This window comes from Thamnophis elegans, chromosome 5, assembly GCF_009769535.1.
Source record: "Thamnophis elegans isolate rThaEle1 chromosome 5, rThaEle1.pri, whole genome shotgun sequence".
Taxonomy (NCBI): domain Eukaryota; kingdom Metazoa; phylum Chordata; class Lepidosauria; order Squamata; family Colubridae; genus Thamnophis; species Thamnophis elegans.
Genome location: NC_045545.1, coordinates 7,796,388 through 7,817,038, shown reverse-complemented (window position 1 = coordinate 7,817,038; position 20,651 = coordinate 7,796,388). Strand labels below are relative to the sequence as shown.

At 43.3% G+C, this 20,651-nt stretch overlaps 1 protein-coding gene across 1 annotated transcript in view; it reads left to right on the top strand.

Annotated features, from left to right (window-relative positions):
* Positions 1-17,829, top strand: part of ABCA4 (ATP binding cassette subfamily A member 4) — a 159,367-nt gene extending 141,538 nt beyond the window's left edge. The window contains exons 44-51 of the mRNA XM_032217704.1: positions 3,580-3,642; positions 3,743-3,849; positions 6,013-6,154; positions 9,158-9,292; positions 11,021-11,124; positions 13,427-13,519; positions 14,151-14,400; positions 17,310-17,829. Coding sequence (XP_032073595.1) covers positions 3,580-3,642; positions 3,743-3,849; positions 6,013-6,154; positions 9,158-9,292; positions 11,021-11,124; positions 13,427-13,519; positions 14,151-14,400; positions 17,310-17,432 — 1,017 coding nt within the window. The 3' untranslated portion in view covers positions 17,433-17,829. The remainder of the gene's footprint in view (positions 1-3,579; positions 3,643-3,742; positions 3,850-6,012; positions 6,155-9,157; positions 9,293-11,020; positions 11,125-13,426; positions 13,520-14,150; positions 14,401-17,309) is intronic.
* The last annotated feature ends 2,822 nt before the right edge of the window (positions 17,830-20,651 follow it).

Below are 20,651 nucleotides of genomic sequence, written 5' to 3'. Positions count from 1 at the left end.
AACGAAGAAATTGCAAAAGAAAATACTGTGGTTGCTCCAATTTCAGGGAGAAAAAAAAAGAGAGAGAGAGATTCAGCTTTCAGACAGAGCCAGCATCTCAACACAGCTAGGAGGGGAATACCACTGGAGCCGAGGTGGCGCAGTGGTTAGGGTGCAGTACTGCAGGCCACTTCAGCTGACTGTTATCTGCAGTTCAGCCGTTCTAATCTCACCGGCTCAAAGGTTGACTCAGCCTTCCATCCTTTCCGAGGTGGGTGAAATGAGGACCCAGACTGTGGGGGGCGATATGCTGACTCTGTAAACCGCTTAGAGAGGGCTGAAAGGCCTATGAAGCGGTATATAAGTCTAACTGCTATTGCTATGTCAGTGTCTCAGTGTTATGAAGGCTGGGAAGGATGAAAACAAGACCAAACGAAATCCCTGCAAAACAGAGCTGTATATTCATAATCACTCCAGCTGTAACATTGAATTCAGATAGGGTTGTCCTTTCTCAGGAAACAACTCTGCAATTTGGGGATTCTTCAGCACTCTGCCTTGTATGCATTTTTGCAGGCATCCCGAGAAAATTAAAACAAAAGTGGCCCATGTGTGCCTGCCTAGATGAGCCCAGCAGGTTTTTTTGCCAAGGTTTTTTTAGAGGTGGTTTGCCATTGCCTCTTTCCTAGGGCTGAGAAAGAGTGACTGGTCCGTGGCAGGACTAGAACTCACTCTCTCTTGGTTTCTAGCCTGATGCCTTAACCACTACATCACTGGCTCTATTTATATAAACATATCGTGCTGCCCCAGCAGTATATAGCTAGTGTAGGAATTAAGAACTGTCTCCTTTAAGAAACTACCTCATGGGAAATGCAGGCAGAGACTGCATTATGGGAAATGTAGTTCCATGACATGTGATCACATCTCTGTTTCTGATTGGCTACCGGAGCATCTTGCCCACATGCAAAGTTTATAGCCGGGCAGTTCAATTGCTTTTGTGAACCGGAATAGTAGCTTTCTACATCTCCGCTCAGCATGGGGATAAAATCATCATCTTTTTACACTACGTGATGGGACAGATCATGGAAAGTCAGGAGAATCTTAACACTGAACTGTAAGCTTTGCTATTAAGGATGCCTGATAATAAACATGGTCTGAAAGAGATTCCTAAACGTGGAGTTAACTGGCTGCCCGAGCAGAACCTCATTGCCCGGGGCAGAACATATATCATTGCATATATTACATGAAAATTAATATTCTGGAAGACATCGCTGTAATACTTTGTTATGTAAGCTGTATATAAAATAACGCATGTCTGTAGGTTTTTTTTTTATCTTGACTTCCTATTACAGACAGTCCTCGACTTACAACCACAATGGATCCTGTCCATTAAGATCATAAGTCATGCAATTGTAAATGTGGCTGATCTGATTTTACAACCTTGTTTGTGGCATTTGTTCAGTGAACGCAGGGGTGAAAGGCTACCGGTTTGGGCCGGTTCGCCCAAACCGGTAGTAAGAAATGCCACCAGTTCACCCAAACCGGTAATAAAAAAATGCTTTTAAAAAGTTTTTAAAAGGTTCCGACGATCACGCGGCACAGCTGATTTTTTTTTTAGCATTTTTTAACTGCCAGTTTGGGTGAATAGGCAGTAAAAAAATTGCTTAAGAAAAGGTTCCAACAATCAGCTGTGCAACAATCAGCTGTGCCGCGCAATTGATATTCGCTAGAAAGCAGGAAATCCTGCTTTGCGTGGTACAGCTGTTCTCCCACCCTTGCTGTTCCACTTACCTTTGCAGACTCATAAAAGGCTTCTGAGCACTTGAGGTATACATGCACACAAAGCACTCATTTGGTGCACATGTGCACGAAGCAAACTAGTAGAGCATTTCACCCCTGAGTGAATGTCATAGTTGTTAAACAAACTAATTGTTCACCATGGGCTGGTTTTGCTGAAAACTAGAAGCAGATGCCAGTTTTTGGCAAAAAAAGGTCATAAAACGCTGTCACGTGACTGCAGGACACTGCAAACAGCTGTAAATGTGACTAGAGAGGTCAACTGTCAGAACTTCAGTACTAGGTCATAAATACACCGACGGAGATCCATCATAACCAGTCGTAAGTCAAGGACTATATGTAATGTCCCATGTTGCCCCCCTTTTAGGCGGCCTGCATGGTTGCCAGTGGTCTTCCGGGTGCGATTCAAGGTACTAATTATGACCTTTAAAGCACTCCATGGCTTAGGCCCGGAATACGAGACCACCTACTGCCACCGGTAGCCTCCCACCGTCCAGTGCGATCCCAGAGAGTTGGCCTCTTCAGGGTGCCGTCGGCCAGACAGTGTCGGCTAACGACCCCCAGGAGGAGAGCCTTCTCTGTGGGAGCACCTTCCCTCTGGAATGAGCTGCCGCTGGAGCTTCGTATAATCCCCGACCTCCGGTCCTTCCGACGCGCCCTAAAAAGTTTTCCAGCAAGCCGGCCTGGCCTGAACAAAACAAAATAAATTATCGATCATTGTTAATTTTAATTCAATTTTTTTAAAAAAAAATGTTATTGTCAATTCTAATTGGGTTTGTTTGGGATATTCTATTAATTTTTTTTTAACTTTTGTATTATGTGTTTCATTTAATGTTGTACGCCGCCCTGAGTCCTTGGGAGAAGGGCGGCATATAAATTTAATAAACCAAACCCACCTAATAGTGAATATTTAATTTGGTGGAGTGTTTGCATATTATTTTCTGTTGTGATGTGCTGGTTTTCTCCAGTCGGTACAATCCAGATACTTTGGAATACAGTTGCTAGTATCTTTCAATTAGCCACGATCGTAACAACAGGGACTGAGCAAAAGAACAATAGTCCATTGTATCTGGCGGCTGCCTGGTTGGAGAAAGCCGCATTTTCCTCTTTAAATAATACATTGGATTGGATTGGATTTATTTCATTTATATGCCGCCCTTTTCCCCGAAGGGGACTCAGGGCGGCTCACAATTCAATCAGGGAAGGGGGTACAGACAGGGGGATAAAAAGACAAGACATAACAATACAAAATTTAAAACACACAACAACCATACCATTCGAGAAGGGGGGGCAAAAACTCTTTAGCCCCAGGCCTGTCGGAACAGCCAGGTTTTAAGGGCTTTGCGGAAGGCCTGGAGGGTGGTGAGGGTTCGAATCTCCATGGGGAGTTCGTTCCAAAGGGCCGGAACAGCCACAGAGAAGGCTCTCCTCCGGGTGGTCGCCAGCCGGCATTGGCCGGCGGATGGAATTCAGAGGAGGCCTAATCTGTGGGATCTAATAGGTCTTTGGGAGGTGACTGGCAGGAGGCGGTCTCTCAAGTACCCAGGTCCGATACCATGTAGGGCTTTAAAAGTAACGACTAGCGCCTTGAAGCGTGTCCGGAGACCAATAGGCAGCCAGTGCAGCTCGCGGAGGACAGGTGTTACGTGGGTGAACTGAGGTGCACCCACAATCGCTCGCGCGGCTGCATTCTGGACAAGCTGAAGTCTCCGAATGCTCTTCAAGGGCTGCCCCATGTAGAGCACATTGCAGTAGTACATGTCCTTCAACTGTCAGGGTTCCTGATGAAAAAAATTCCTATTCCAGATATATGCAGGAAGACGTATACCAGCAGTAGACAGACTCTGCGTGGGTGTTCGGCCAGGAGAGGTGAGTTGTATCTCAGGTACGCAATGCATTTTGAATTATTTCTTTTCCTGAAAAGCTCTAAAAGTAACCAGCGTTGTTTTTTTTTTTAATTATAATTTAGTGCTTTGGTCTCTTGGGTGTGAATGGTGCTGGTAAGACCACAACGTTCAAAATGCTGACTGGAGATATTAAAGTAACATCAGGAGATGCTGTTGTGGTTGGCCATAGGTAAGCCCCGACAGATGTTGAAACCGTTGAGTCCAAAGAACTACAGATGTTTCTTGATACCCTTGAGAGACCGCCTACTGCCAATTACCTCCAGTAGACCAATTAGATCCCACAGACTAGGCCTCCTCCGAATTCCATCCGCCGGCCAGTGTTGACTGGCGACTACCCGGAGGAGACCCTTCTCTGTGGCTGCTCCAACCCTCTGGAATGAACTCCCCGTGGAGATTCGTACCCTCACCACCCTCCAGGCCTTCCGCATAGCCCTTAAAACCTGGCTGTTCCGACAGGCCTGGGGCTAAAGATTCGCTGCCCCTATCCCGAATGGTATGATTGTTGTGCTTTTTAACTCTGTATTGTTTTGTGTTTTTGTTAAACTGTTTGTATCCCCCCTTCCCTTTTTGAGCTGTGAGCCGCCCTGAGTCCCCTTAGGGAAAAGGGCGGCATACAAATGAAATAAAACTCAAACTCAAACTCAAACCCTGTTTCCCTGAAAAATAAGACCTCCCGGATAATAAGCCCAATCGGGCTTTTTCAGCGCATGCGCTAAAATAAGACCTCCCCTCGAATATTTAAACACATGTGCAGCCTGTCCCCACCATTTCCTGGAGGGAAGAGAGAAAGATGCCCCCTGTGCCCCACATGCATTTGCCATCCACACAGAATGGCCTCACGGAGGCTGCTCCTGCATATCCTAGCTACCGTTACCGCGCCCCTTCTCTTAGTGGCAGCTGCAAAAAGAGCGGCAGCGCCAGAGACACTAGGGCTGGCAAGAGTGCGCCTGAAACAGAGGCAGAACTTCCATGGGCCACCGGCTGAGGTTAAGGGGCCTCCTGCACCTCAAAAATAATAAGACCTCCCCAAAAATAAGGCCAAGCGCATATTTCGGGGGCGAAAAGAAAATAAGACCCTGTCTTATTTTTGGAGAAACACGGTATTATTTACTAACTGGTAATTGCCATCACGTTGCTCTTAACAATAGGTTCTGATTTTCTGGTATATGGGATATGGAGAAAATACTTATTCCTCTGTATAATGGCTCGGGTTCAAGACTTGAGCACTGTGCAACAGAGTGAGCTCCTGTTATTTGCCCCAGCTAATGCCTACCTAGCAGTTTGAAAGCATCCAAATGCGAGTAGATAAATAGGTATCACTTTGGTGGTAAGCTAAAAGCATTCCATGCACCTCGGGACACCCATGTTACACCTATCCTCCGCGAGCTGCACTGGCTACCCATTTGTCTCCGGATGCAATTCAAGATGTTGGTTATTACCTTTAAAGCCCTACATGGCTTAGGACCAGCATACCTGCAAGACCGTCTACTGCCACATTCCTCCCAACGGCCGGTAAGATCCCACAGGGTGGGCCTCCTTCAGATGCCGTCAGCCAGACAATGTCAGCTGGCGGCTCCCCGGAGGAGAGCCTTCTCTGTGGCTGCCCCGACCCTTTGGAACGAACTACCCCCAGAAATCCGGACCTCATCCATTCTCATGGCCTTCAGAAAAGCTGTCAAGACCTGGCTTTTCCGGCAGGCCTGGGGCTGTTGACCTCATTATTGAGGTCCAGCCCCGACTGAAATAAATGTATTTGTGTTGTGTTTTAACTTGTCTTATTTTATTTTTATTTTATTTCCTTTTCCTTCTGTAAGCCGCCCGGAGTCCTTCGGGATTGGGCGGCCTATAAATATAACCAAACTTTAAACTTTAAACTTTACATAGTCTGTATGTGATCTTGAAGCTGGCTGTTCTGCTTACCCAGACATGAATCTGCAGTGAGGATTTGAAACATTATAGTGGATAGGAATATCATTTTAAAATTTGGTGTGTACTCAACTTTGTATTGTTTGCAAAGGATATAATTCTGCGCAGATGGAAGAACAAAGTTCTGTATTTCCAGAAGGTGTATGTTTAGTTGTCTTATTCCATCATGTCGTAGAAGTGAATAATATTTTGAATAACCCAGTCAAGCTTTAATGAATAGAGATATAACTTGATTTATCTTAATCAATTTCTTACCGTGTTACTTCAATCTTTTAGTTACAAAGTATTGTTTTATTAAATGATAGTTCTACTTTAGCTGGATACTTTTCTCGCTGATGCTACTCTACTGATTAAATCTGGCTCTGTAAATATTTTTCTTTTCTTTTATCACTTTCACTTTTGCTAGCATATTGACCCAAATCTGGGATGTTCACCAAAACATGGGCTATTGCCCACAATTCGATGCTATTGATGAACTACTGACAGGAAGAGAACATTTGTTTCTCTATGCCCGTCTCCGTGGTGTCCCAGAAGCTGAAGTTAAGAAGGTAGGGATAATTATTGTTCATTTATGGTGCATGTTTTGGGCTACATCTAAAGATACCTACACAAAAAGATGGCTCCCGATGGGATACTAGATTGTATTCAGTGGTGGGATTCAAATAATTTAACAATCGGTTCTCTGCCCTGATGAACAGCTGGGTAAGTGGGGATCAGTGGTCATGTGACTGTGTGGGCGTGGCCAACTCAACGTCACTCAGGTCGATGGGCGCTTCGTCTTAGCTGTTACAATGGAACAAGGGTTAACTGGACAGGCAGTTTCTGTAAGCAGGTCAATAAAGATTAAGCTAGAAACAACACCAGAATGTTTCCTTCCTGCCTTCCTTACAGGATTAGCCCTGTAAAGTGTGGGGAAAAAAACAAAATGAGATTTCTTCCAACAACCGGTTCTCCGAACTGCTTAGAAAGTTAAGAGCCGGTTCTCCCGAATGGGTGCGGACTGGCTGAATCCCACCACTGATTGTATTGATTCACATTAAACTTTGAAAGAAAAAATGTTGTCTTTTTGGCTCTGTCACTCTGCAATGGCTATTGTTTCTATTTCCAATTGGCAGTCTTGCACATGGCGAAATCCAGCCACAAAACAGGTTCTTCCGTCTACAGAGTATATTTTCAAATGTGCACACGTGAAACTTAAAGTAATGGAGTTGTTCTTGCTTAGGCTTGCAGTGGGGCTAGCTCAAGGTATAGCACTGTGTATTCATAGAAACTGTTACACACGTGGTGTTGTTGTTGCATCAGATCAGTGACATGCGGTGAGGTTTATGGCTGGTGAGGCACTGACACAAGGGTTTCAAATTATTTTAGACTTGTGGACTTCAACTCCCAGAATTCCACAGCCAGGCATGCTCAGTTCCGATTTAAAGTGACAGCATTTGTTTTTCTCCTTTGCAAAATAAGTTTTCCTTCATTCTTTTTCTTCTCTCTCCCGCTCCTTCCTCCCTCTCTCCCTCCCTCCCCCCTCTCTCAAACAGACACACGCACACAGAGAAGTTGGATCCCTCTCTCACTCACTCACTCTCAAACAAACATAGAAGTTGGATTGGATATATTTTCCAATGGCTTGAAAGCATCTCCTCTGAGCCTTTGATTGCAGGTGGAGTCACGTTGCCTTTTCAAACTTGCAATCAGTGAAGATGGGCTTATATACTTTTATCCAGCTTTGTGTGTGTGTGTGTGTGTGTGTGTGTGTGTTTGAAAAGGCAACATGATTCTGCATGCAATCAAACTTTTTGAATTCCTTCCCCTCCCTCCTACCCTCAAATACCTTTTCCAGCTGCTTCAGAGAGGATTTCAACTCTGCTCTTGCCTGTCATCATGAAAAGAAAAAAAAATGTAAAAGGAAAAAGGCAAGAGCTGAGGTCAGGCTGGGTTAGTTGCTGCCAGAGTCACCCTCTGCTTAACTGTTTAAAAAAGCCTCTAAAAAAACACCCTCTACCAGAGGAGGCAGGAGAACGACGTGCCTCATCTACGTCAGGAATTTTTCGGCTTTTAACCCTTGCTTAGCTCTGCTCGAGTGATCATAAAGTCAGACTAGATGTGGCACCTCGTTCTCCTGCCGCCTCCTGTATGATGATCAGATTGGGGTGAGTGCAGTAAATGCTAGGGCAATACATTTCAGTTAGAGTAAAAATCTCATACTTGTATATGTATACTGCACATAAAAATTATGAATCTGGCAGTGTGAAGTGCATGGGCTGAAGTCTTTCAGCACTCATTGCAAGATAGTAAAATCCTTCTCAGAGGCTGGGTTTGTCTGGTTTTAGCAGAGGTGGGTTCCTACCAGTTCGCACCAGTTCGGTAGAACCGGTTCGTCAAATCTACCGAACCGGTTAGAAGAGGTTCCACCAGTGGACCCGGAAAGCAGGCCACACCTACACACGTACACACCCACCCACACACACAGACAGACAGACTGACACAGAGAGAGAGAGAAAGAGAAAGAAAGGAAGAAATAAATAAAAGAAAAAAGAAAGAAAAAGAGTGAGAGAGATGAAAGAAAAAAAGAAAAAGGGACAGGACAGAGAGACAAAAGGAAGGAAAGAGAGAGAGAGAGAGAACACATGGCCGGCAAGCCACTCCCACCAGGTCACATGGCCAGCAAGCCACTCCCACAAAGGAGGCCACACCCACAGAGTAGGTTCCAAAAATTTTTGAAACCCACCACTGGGTTTTAGCTAAGCATGATCATGAAATTTCCCACCGTTTCTGGTTTGGAGGCTGGGTCAACAACTTTTTCAGATAGTGGGCACCATTACATGGTATCATGGGTGTCCAGAATAAAGACCTAAATTGTTTCAAAGCCCATTAGATTTTGGCAATCTCATCCCTAAAATCATGTGTGAGATGCATATCTGTATAAATATCATTTGGAAGTGCTCCAAAGTTAGTTCTAGTTTTCAGCCCCAGCTTCATTCTATTCTCTCCTACTTTCCTCTGTTTCCTTTCCCCCTGGCTCTTCTTCCTCTGGAATATTACCAGAACATGATATTAATTCAACATGTATATAAGACATATAGAGCCGAGGTGGCGCAGTGGTTAAATGCAGCACTGCAGGCTACTTCAGCTGACTGCAGTTCTGCAGTTCGGCTGTTAAAATCTCACCGGCTCAAGGTTGACTCATCCTTCCATCCTTCCGAGGTGGGTAAAATGAGGACCCGGATTGTTGTTGGGGGCAATATGCTGACTCTGTAGACCGCTTAGAGAGGGCTGAAAGCCCTATGAAGCAGTATATAAGTCTAACTATTGCTATTGCTATACCAGAGATTACTATTACTAAAGGATATGAGCTTCTCATTGAAGCATCCTTTACGACTAATTTCTGTAATCTGGTGTCCTCCAGTTTATGACGATCCTTTGTGGAAATGATTGTAATTTTGATACCAGATTGGGGTAGGCTGTTTTGTGATGGTTCCAGATATAAATCTGTATAACAGACTGAATTAAAACCACAATATTTTACATAGATCTTGACTTTTTTTCCCCCACAGGTGGCAGAGTGGGGAATTCAGAAACTTGGTCTGTCGCAAAATGCAGATCAGTTGGCAGGAACGTACAGTGGTGGCACCAAGCGGAAACTTTCCACTGCTATTGCATTGATAGGTTGCCCTCCCTTAGTCCTGCTAGTAAGTAACTTTGTGACAAGGTAACTATGAATTGCCAAAACAGCTCTGGAAAATTGAGGAATAGCCTTTGCAACCAAAAGGTTTATCCAGGGGTGGGCTTCAACTGGTCCTCATGGACCGGTTGGTCGGCGAACCCGGAAGTAAGTAACTTCCGGGAACGGCGAAGGGCCCACCTGCCCGCCCGCGCTCCTTACCGGTCTTTGAAGGCTTCTGCGCTTCCATGCAGGCACATGGCACATACAGCACCTGCGCGATTCTCCACGAGCAGTTGGATGGCACATACAGCGCCTGCACAATTCTCCGCGAGCAGTTGGAGCATGCGCGTGTGCACGAGGACGCTGCCGGCCCCGTTCCAACCGAACCAGTTAGAACGGGATTAGCAACCCACCACTGGGTTTATCCCACCACTGTGTGTCAGTCACAAAGAATCGGGACCACACATTAAGCTCTAGGTGGGATGATTTACTGCTCATGCTTAGATGCATTCCATCAGCACTAAATTGGCACTAGAGAAGGGTCAACAGGATTCAAGAGTGGCTGGACCTGAATTGCTTGTAGGAATGTATCAACTCTAGGCTGATTCCGCTCTTGACTCCACCCTTAAGCTTTCCCTGTCCTTCCCCTATACCAGAGCTGTCAAACTGGCATTCCACAGGCCAGATGTGTCACGAGCTTGACACACTCATGCCAGTTTAGCAAAGGACTGAAAAGTTGCAATACATCATGTGATGACAACGTGGCAACAAGAGTTTGACACCCCTGCCTGTTCTGACCCCCTCCTCCGTCCAGTAACGAATGCTGAGACAAGCTTAACTGGAATGTACTTTAATTAGCAAGACCAAAATCTCGGTGGCTGAAAACCAAGCAAACAAATAGATAAGGACCTTGGCAGCAACTCAGACAAACCTTGGCAGCAATCCAGCCTGCCAAGTTAGTTACAACAGTTCTCTTTAGTCAATGTGTTGACTTCTGCAAGAAGGGCGTGTCACAAGCAGTCTTTTTTAGTCTGGAGAGGAGCTTAATGACCACCAGCTGAGCACAATTACCTCCTGTAATTGCGTAATTGTTCCTGACCCTAGTAGCTCTTTGATGGCGTGCATCCAGGAACAACTCACTGCTGGCTTCTGGATCACTCTCCCTTGTCTCTTCCCCACTGATCCAGGGCTCAGGGGCCACCTGGTGGCCAACCAGTCTCTCTGCACCCTGCTTGGAATTGGAACCCTGTCCAGGGTCCTCCACATCCTCCAGAGCCGACTCATAGGGCCCCTCGCTGTTGGAGTCTGGTGGCAGCTCCAATGGCTCCTGCTGGGCCACAACATCTGCCCTACACCATAGTTACTTTTGGTTTGGAATAGCTCTTTGCAGAATCTGCTAATAGTCTTTTTTGCTGTCTTTCTTTTTCTACTCAGTGAATGCTGATAAGCTAGGTAATGCCATTTTACACAATCCTGGTAGCTAAGGTACACCTTTTCTTCTGAAGGATGAGAGACATAGCATCCAAACCTTGAAAAAGTTACCTTTTAGCACAAACAAGAGTAATCCTGTTAAACACCCAAAGGAGGAAATTGTGTTGGATATGTTCATTGCCTCGAGTTATTTGTAAAAATAATAAAAGTGGGATAAAAATAACTGGAACGCTGAGCAGATTACTTCTTTTACAAAGGAGAGGACTGCTTCACCATCTGTTCTTAAGAAAACTTACTCGTTGCTATATTCCTGTTCTCACAGGACGAACCAACTACGGGAATGGACCCTCAGTCCCGACGCTTCTTATGGAATTCAATTTTCAGTGTGATCAGAGATGGAAGAGCTGTGGTTCTTACCTCTCACAGGTAATTTAAGCTGCCATCAAGATAAGGAGAATTGTACATCCTGGTTAGCACTCACAGCTCATTCAGATGTGTTTGCTCCACTTCAGATTTCAGCTGGGAAAATCCCATGTTCCCCTTCACTTTCTTAAGGCAGGGAGGGTCCTCAGCTTCTTGATTCTGCCCTTTCTTCAAGCAATTACCGTCTCCTGGCATTTTATCCTCAAAGCAAGCCTGCTGAGATAGATTAAGCTGGGAGATAATGACTGGCTAAGTCATTGAATTAGCTTGCTAGAGGAATGGGGAATTGAACTCCAGTTTGTCTGGGCCCATCCCGGGGTGCATTAGGATAATCCTCTACTGCAGTGTTTCTCAACCTTGGCAACTTGAAGATGTCCGGACTTCAACTCCCAGAATTCCCCAGCCAGCTGGCTGGGGAATTCTGGAAGTTGAAGTCCGGACATCTTCAAGTTGCCAAGGTTGAGAAACACTGCTCTACTATCTCCTTATTTTACTTTTTCAAAATTACAACTTTATGACCTGAAAACAATGTTTAATTATTCCACCCTCATTATAAATCTTTAGGTTTTGCTAAAATGGCTTCAGGGAGGTCCATCAATTATATAATGACAGCAATTTATTTCAGTTTGTTTAAATTGGGAGTGCACTCTGCACTTCGTTTTTAATCCATCGTAGGAGGCAGCAGAATTGAATTGAATTGAATTTATTGCACTTATATGCCGCCCTTTTCCCCGGAGGGGACACAGGGCGGCTCACAATCCAAGTCAGGGAAGGGGATACAGATAAGAGATAAAAAGGCAAACCAAACAATACACAATTTAAAAGCACACAACAACCATACCATTCGAGGGGGGGGGGGGCAAAAGCTCTTTAGCCCCAGGCCTGTCGGAACAGCCAGGTTTTAAGGGCTTTGCGGAAGGCCTGGAGGGTGGTGAGGGTTCGAATCTCCACGGGGAGCTCGTTCCAGAGGGTTGGAGCAGCCACAGAGAAGGCCCTCCTCCGGGTAGTCGCCAGCCAGCATTGACCAGCGGATGGAATTTGGAGGAGGCCTAATCTGTGGGATCTAATCGGTCTATTGGAGGTAATTTGAGGTAATTGGTCAAGTAGCAACCCCCAAAGCTTTGGGAAATAGCTGCCTCATACTTGGAGAATACAAGTGTTTTGGTCTTAGCAAATGCCTTGAAGGTCCTCTAGAAGTCTTGCATGATTTAAAAAAAAAAAAAAAACAGCTTGGCAGAACAAAAATAAAATGGTTAAACATGAGAATGCTCCAAATGAAAGACAACAGCATATACATTCTATGAGATAGTGTGAAGGTGCAGCAAAAGCTTTTTTAAAAGCTTTGCAAATGCTAAATAAAATAAAATGTAAAGATTGATGAATGCCAGCATTGCCAATTTATTATCATTTTTTTTTTTTTTGAGAAAATAGTGTAAGTAGAAAAAAAAACGAGAACAATGAGAACTCACACTTGGAATACTGCACCCAGTTTTGGTTACCATGATGTAAAAAAGATATTTAGACTCTAGAAAGAGTGCAGAGAAGAGCAACAAAGATGATTAGGGGACTGGAGGCTAAAACATATGAAGAACGGTTGCTGTAATTGGGTATGTTTAGTTTAATGTAAAGAAGGACTCTGGGTGAAATGATAGCAGTGTTCCAATATCTCAGGGTTTGCCACAATGAAGAGGGAGTCAGGTTATTCTCCAAAGCACTTGAGGGCAGGACAAGAAGCAATGGATGGAAACTAATCAAGGAGAGAAGCAACCTAGAACTAAGGAGAACTTTCCTGACAGGTAGAACAATTAATCAGTGGAACAACTTGCCTCCAGAAGCTGTGAATGTTCCAACACTGGACGTTTTTAAGAAGAGATTGGACAAGCATTTATCTGAAATGGTATAGGGTTTCCTGCCTGAGCAGGGGGTTGGACTAGAAGACCTCCAAGATCCCTTCCGTTATTCTGTTAAAACTAAGAAATGTCCCCTAAGAGAATTGCAAGTCTAACATAGTCCAACTCATCTCACCAAGTTTCTTATTTTATGGCAAAACTTAGCTCTGAGAGCACAGTTAAGATATTCCTGAATTTGCAACTTGCTCTCCATTGTATCAGCTGATTATTGTTAGAAAAGGATTCAGTCTCTCCACTTCCTGCCTTCTTAAGGGTTGTTTTTTTTTAAAAAAAAATTCATTAATGTAAAGACAGTTTAAAACCACACTAGGTCACCGTAGGAGACCCATTTGTTGAAATCAGATTCCTGTTCTGTATGTGAAATGTAAAATGCAATGTGTTTCTCATTTTATAAGCATGGAAGAATGTGAAGCGCTCTGTACGCGTATAGCTATCATGGCTAAAGGCACCTTCAAATGTCTGGGCACAATCCAGGAACTCAAATACAAGTAAGTTGAAGATTGGTTTCTCATGCTCATGGTTAAGATTTTCGTGACCCGTCAAAACCGCGGTCGACAAAACCGCGCTCGACGAAAGCGCGTACCTGACGTCATCAGCAGCGCGACGAAAAAAATTAAAAAATAAATTAAATTAAAATTAAAATAAAATTAAAGCAAGCCGATTCACATAAAGGTAAGGGTTAGGTTTAGGGTTAGGGTTAGGTTAAGGGTTAGGGTTAGGTTTAGGGTTACGTTAAGCGTTAGGGTTAGGTTTAGCGTTAGGTTAAGGGTTACCGTTAGGTTTAGCGTTAGGTTAAGGGTTAGGTTTAGGGTTAGGTTTAGGGTTAGGTTAAGGGTTAGGTTTAGGGTTAGGGTTAGGTTTTGGGGGGTTAGGGTAAGGTTTTCGCTTTAATTTTAAATTTACCGCTCACAGCGCGATGTTTTCGTCGCGCTGTGGTGACGTCACGTACGCGCTTTTGTCGAGCGCGCTTTTGTCTACCGCGGTTTTGTGGTGGAACCAAGATTTTATGAAAGTATGTCATTTAATAATTATGTGCTTTCTTTATGAAATTTCTCCTAAAATAAATGTGAATATTACTGCACAAACTTAATAACTTAATGAACCATGGATTTCTTATAGATATGGAGATGGCTACATTGTTACCCTGAAAATCAAGGCACCTAAACTTGGATTACTTCCGGATCTCAACCAAGTAGAACAATTCATGTGCCAGAACTTTCCAAGAGGGATACAGAGAGAAAAACACTATAACATGCTGCAGTATCAAATATGTACCTACTCATTGGCCAAGATCTTTAGGTTGATTCTCTCCAACAAAGAGAACCTAAATATTGAGGAATACTCTATCTCACAAACGACCCTAGATCAGGTAATATTTTGAAAATGGAAATCTTCCACTCAATGAACGTGAACGGCCCAAGGACAGAAACTATTTTAGTACTTGTACAGGGCGGGGCATAACCTTTTCCTAGGGGGTCACAGCAACACTTGTAATAACAACACAAATAATTCATACACCATTCGAAAGCCCATCAAAAACTGAGTTTATTGACACGATTTAATAGTCAGTATGACCACCATTAGCCCTTCGAACAGCATTCAAACGAGGTGGATAAGAACACAACAAATCTTCAAACAGTTCCGTTCGATTTTCCAGATTTTTCAACACAGTTTCCAAATTCATTCTCAAAGTTTCAACCGAATATCGATTTTGACCTTGCTCCTGAATCATCAGAGCTTCCACTTCATCCTTAATTATGGCCCCAATGTTCTCTGCCGGATTGAGATCTGGCGAATTGAGATCTGGCTCCAGCATCGCGAGCCTCTCGAAAGGCAATGCATTTTATTCTGTCAATGATCCTTTGTTCTTCCGAATCGAATTTTCCAGCCATTCTTAAAGCAAATTTAACATTTAATAGCTCATTCAATTCAGTTTTTTATGGGCTTTAAAATGAGGTGTCGCGGAAGTTGTAAACTGCTGTCGATCTTGCTGTGACCCCCTAGGAAAAGGTTATGCCCCGCCCTGTATATTAGAAACGGGGGGGTAATTCAGTTTCCCAATTTGGGGCAGAAGTTCATTTATTTGAAAGTGCAGTTGAGTCACATCCAGTGGGACTACTGTTTAGAGATATTTCAGCAGCACTTACCTTTTAAACATTTTTTGTAGTTGCAAAGGAATTCCACGATAATCATGGTTTGGTTTGGTGTTTCAGATTTTTCTGTCTCTGTAGAATAGTAATCCACTGCTGCTTATACCACCTTTGTACGGATTTAATACAGATTGAAAAAGGCAAGGAATGTTGCGGGTTCTGTCCCCTAAGGAGGTACATTTGGTGGCACCCAGAAGAAGGGGCGTCTCTGTGGTGGCTCCCTCCTTCTGGAACTTAATCCCTCCAGAAATTAAAGTGGCCCGGAAGATGTGGTTTTGCCAGGGGGCCTGTGGATACCCAGAGTAGGATGGAGCCCATTAAATGGCTGATATGAGTGTGTGTTGCAGTGGTTGGTTTCAAAAATTGTTGGAACCTGCTCTGTGGGTGTGGCCTCCTTTGTGGGAGTGGGTTGCCGCCCATGTGACCGGATATGAAATTATGAATTAGTACTTAGGTCAGTCCAAATAGCTATTCAGAAACTCTGGCATTGAAGAATGCAAGTCTTAAAGCTGTCAAGTTAGAAGGTCCTTGCCAGTGGTGGGTTTCAAAAATTTTTGGAACCTCTTCTGTAGGTGTGGCCTGCTTTCTGGGTCCACTGGTGGAACCTCTTCTAACCGGTTCGGTAGATTTGACGAACCGGTTCTACTGGAATAGGTGCGAACTGGTAGGAACCCACCTCTGGTGTGTTGTCACTGAGGGGGCAGTGGGGTGTTATTTTATTATTTTATTATTTTTATTCCTTCTACATTGTGTTTTTATTTTCTGTAAGCCACCTACAGTAGTCATGAATGAGAAGGCTGCTATATAAATTTAAGTAAGTAAATAAATAAAAAATGTTCGCAGAAAAAAGTTTTGCTAGTATGTCAACTTTCAAAATCACCCTAAGTTAGCATACTACTACATCTGCCAGCTCAGCCTGTAAATGAAAATCACTAGGGGAAGATTTTTTTTTTCACCCAAATTTTATTAACTTTCTGGAAAACTTCTGGATTCATCTCCTCCCCTAAGTATCTGTAGAGCAGATGATATGAAATCACAACACAAACCCCATAACTAATGTAAATCTCAGGATGCAAATACAAAAGGCCAGGGTTTGTGTTGTGGCATCATCACACATTTTGTTATATATATATATAACTCCCAATTATGGGAGGAGGCATACCATATATACTATATATATATATATATATATATATATATATATATATATATATATATATATATGTGTGTGTGTGTGTGTGTGTGTGTGTGTGTGTGTGTGTGTGTGTGTGTGTGTGTGTGATATTTATATATACATACATATATACATCATATACATATATACATCATATACATATATACATCATATACATCATATACATCATATACAACATATACAACATATACACATACACACATACACACACACACACACACACACACACACACACACACACACATATATATATATATATATATATATAAAGTCACAACCCCTGGTATGCCCAAATATGGGAGGAAGGTCACACTTCCTCCCATATTTGGGCATACCAGGGGTTGTGACTTTAAATATATACCTTTCACCCTGGCCTGGCTGATAAGGAGTTGAGCTCTGTAGCTCAATGGTTAACACATCTGCCTAAGAGGCAATAGAGCACAGGTTCGATTCCCAGCAAGGGTATGGCTAGCTGATGAGAGCTAAATAGCTTGAAATAGATCTATACTAGTCTCCCTTTATTTATTTATCAGCACAAATAAAAAACACACACACACACACACATATATATATATATATATATATATATATATATATATATATATATATATATATATATATATATATTGTTGTATTTGTGCTGATAAATAAAGGGAGACTAGTATAGATCTATTTCAAGCTATTTAGCTCTCATCAGCTAGCCATACCCTTACTGGGATTCGAACCTGTGCTGTATTACATACTAGGCTGACATCTTAGCCATTAGGCCACAGGCTCTTATCCGTTATCAGCGAAGCCAGGGTGAAAGGTATCTATTAGATTTCTTTTACAACCCCCGGTATGCCCAAAAATATATATATATCCCAATTTCTACCAGAACTTGGGCTTTCTAGGCTAGTTCTTGCTGTACATTTCTCTGCTTTTCTCCCACAGGTTTTTGTGAATTTTGCTAAACAGCAGATGGAGGATGAGGAGATTCCTCTACACCCTCGTGCAGCTGGAGCTAATAGAGAGATGAAAGTGACTCCTGTTGTCTATCGGCACATAAGCAGATAAAAGCTGTGTGGCAGCTACGCCAACATTTCCAGTTGCTGAGAACTAGCCCTTGACAGCAATCTTCCAAACTTTAAAGAAAGTGGAATAACGTTACAGATTCTTAGTAAGAACCAGAAAGGGGTGGGGGGGGGCAGTGAACCCTAATCTGACAGATGCATCGCTTATGGGTGAGAATAGCCCACACTACCTGCTATGTATTGGCCAAACGTTACAGACAAATGGGAAACTTTTAATTTTTCAGTTATCTTGGTTTACGGCATTCTGACCATTTTTATTCAGGACAAACATTTACGCCAGACCCACTTTGGACAGTTCAAATCCTTAAAACAGCAGCTGTGATGGTGCAGTGGTTAGAATGCAGGACTGCTGCAGGCTACTTCTGCTGACTGCCAATTGCCAGCACTTCGGCAGTTCAAGTCTCACCAGTTCAAGGTAACTAAGCCTTCCATCCTTCTGAGATCAGTAAAATGAGGACTCAGATTGTTGCTGACTCTGTAAACTGCTTAGAGAGGACTGTTAAAGCACAGTGAAGCGGTATATAAGTCTAAGTGCTATTGCTACAACTGCGGTGGCATATACTTCAAAGCAACAGTTAAAACCACTCAAGAATCTACTGGAGTGCAGTTAGAATATTTTTTTAAAAAAGAACAAACTTACAGCCTTGAAGGGGCTCTTACATAAAAGAAAACTTTTGCTATCCTTCAGAAGATCTTCAGAAACAGGACATCCACTATTGGCAACACTGCAGCTCAAGGCTTCTTGTTAGTTGGCATCCATAAACTCATGTCCGTGTAATGAGTTTTGTAGAACATTTGAACATTTAGTAGAAAAATAATTACAGCTAGTCCTCAAGTTAGACTCATAAGTAGTTTTGGGGGAGGTCCATTGCAACTTTGAACAGTCAAAAGTCACCAATCATAAGCCAAGGACTACTTAACAACTGATTTCCAAACTATCTTCCCAGAAGTACTGAGTGTTGTACAAAGACTTTACAGTTTCTATGTGTGAAGGTGGGGTGTTTTTTAAATTTTTACATGTCATTGATATGATTGAGCATATTGCTTCTCTGGGTAATAAAATACCAAAATGTGGCCACTCACTGCAGTAATTTCAACCAAGTTTAAAATAAAAGTTTTGGTTTATTACATATTATCTCTTTACAAATAGCTGAAAAATGTACATTATTTCTAGAGAAATAAATCTGAAACATCCCAGGTTTGTTGCTACGGGCTTCTTAAAAATTTAAGACAACATTGTACTGATTTCTTGATACAATTTTGCACACATTTTTTTTTAAAGTACATGGGTCATTTTAGGGAAAAATATAATGCAGGATATTTCCTTGCATCCAGGCATAAGGCTGGAGGACTGCTATGCATGTTTACTTAAAAGTAAGTCACACCAAGAGGACTTACATTCAAATAAGTTGTGCAACGAATTGAAGTATAAAAATAAGCCTTTCCAAGCATGAGAAATGCAGGTAGTATAAGATGCTTTAGCTTTAGTGGAAGCACCAGGATGTGGTGAAGTTCATGTAGGGAATGCATCCCCTATCTAATAGGGCTTCATGAAGACAGAACATGCCAAAGATTGGGTAAAGATCCATTGCCTTATCTATTGTGTTACCTTCAGCCAATTTTATTTTTATTGGTAGCTTTGCTTGCCAAGAATACTTGTTCAGCAACCAAAGTTGTGACAGCATTAGACGTGTATGCATGAATGGTCATCAAAGCTCCAGCTGTTGCAGTGCCCACATGGTTATCTGTTTATGATCTCTGAGCACTTGGCAAGCAGCTTGCAACTTACAACAGTTGCAGCATCCTTCAGTCACGTGGTTGTCATTTACGACCTTCCCCGCTACCCTCCCACAATAGAATAGAAATAGAAAGAATAGAATGGAATATTCTATTACGAGCCCAGGTGGCGCAGTGGTTAAATGCAGCACTGCAGCCACTTCAGCTGACTGTTATCTGCAGTTCAGCGATTCAAATCTCACCGGCTCAGGGTTGACTCAGCCTTCCATCCTTCCGAGGGGGGTAAAATGAGGACCCGGATTGTTGGGGGCGATATGCTGACTCTGTAAACCGCTTAGAGAGGGCTGAAAGCCCTATGAAGCGGTATATAAGTCTAACTGCTATTGCTATTGCTAATATTGTCACTTTGAATGTGCACTAATCAGCATCCATCCAAATAAAATTATGTTGCATTCAAAGCAAAGTCAATGGGAAGGCTGGCAGAGAAGGCTGCAAGTTGCTCAAGCCCCCCCCCCCCAGCGTTCCTGTGCAGCGTATCATACTCTCCTTTCCTTACTTCCACCTCCCTGCACTTGGGTTCCGTTGTAGCCCTCCTTCCCCCAACTCATACCCAGGCTGTGCCAGCACCTGTGGCATCCCAAGCTTCTTACCTGAAACTCCTGCTTCATGGCCCACTCATCCTGGAGTTATAATGGCTACAACAGGGTGCCTAACTGGGATTGCTTAGCAATGAGGTCAGGCATGTCATACTTTATGACTGCATTGCTCAATGACACCTGGTCCTAATCGCTGTCAACCCAAGGTCTATTTTTATTGGTGATATTTGGATAGGCAAGCTCCACAGAAACCTGCTTCTATTTATTTTACTAAGCTGAATTGTACCTCAATCATAAGCAATTCCGAATAGATTATTGGTAGGGTCGCCAGATGGCTGCACCAGATAATTATCCTTAGTGTCTTGACTGCTTCCTTCCCTTGGGATTCTACTCTAGTTCTGCGTACCATGTTCTAAACCAGAGTTGGGAATTGGGTCCAGTCTTCGGCTGAACCCCTTTGGCCCAATGGGTTATAATTCCAGGATGCAGTCGGGTTTAAAATAAACTCTGCTCCTTTTCTATGCAGAATGGGAATGGGGAAATATCGTGACCCGACAAATGCGCGCCCGACAAAACCGCCGTGACAAAACGGGCGAAGTCGAAAGCGCACCCACTAAAGCGTGCCGACAAACCCGCTATTAGGGTTTTTAGGTTAGGATTAGGGTTAGGGTTGTTAACGTTGTTACCGTTGTTTTTGCATCATTTTTGATGGCGTGCTTTTGTCGGCGCGCATTTGTCGGCACGCTTTAGTGGACGCGCTTTCGATTTCGCTGTTTTGTTGTGGCGGTTTTGTTGGGCGCGCATTTGTCGGTGAACTGGGAAACATACTGTTCTCCTGTGAGTCCTAGTGGGACTCATAAATCTCACGG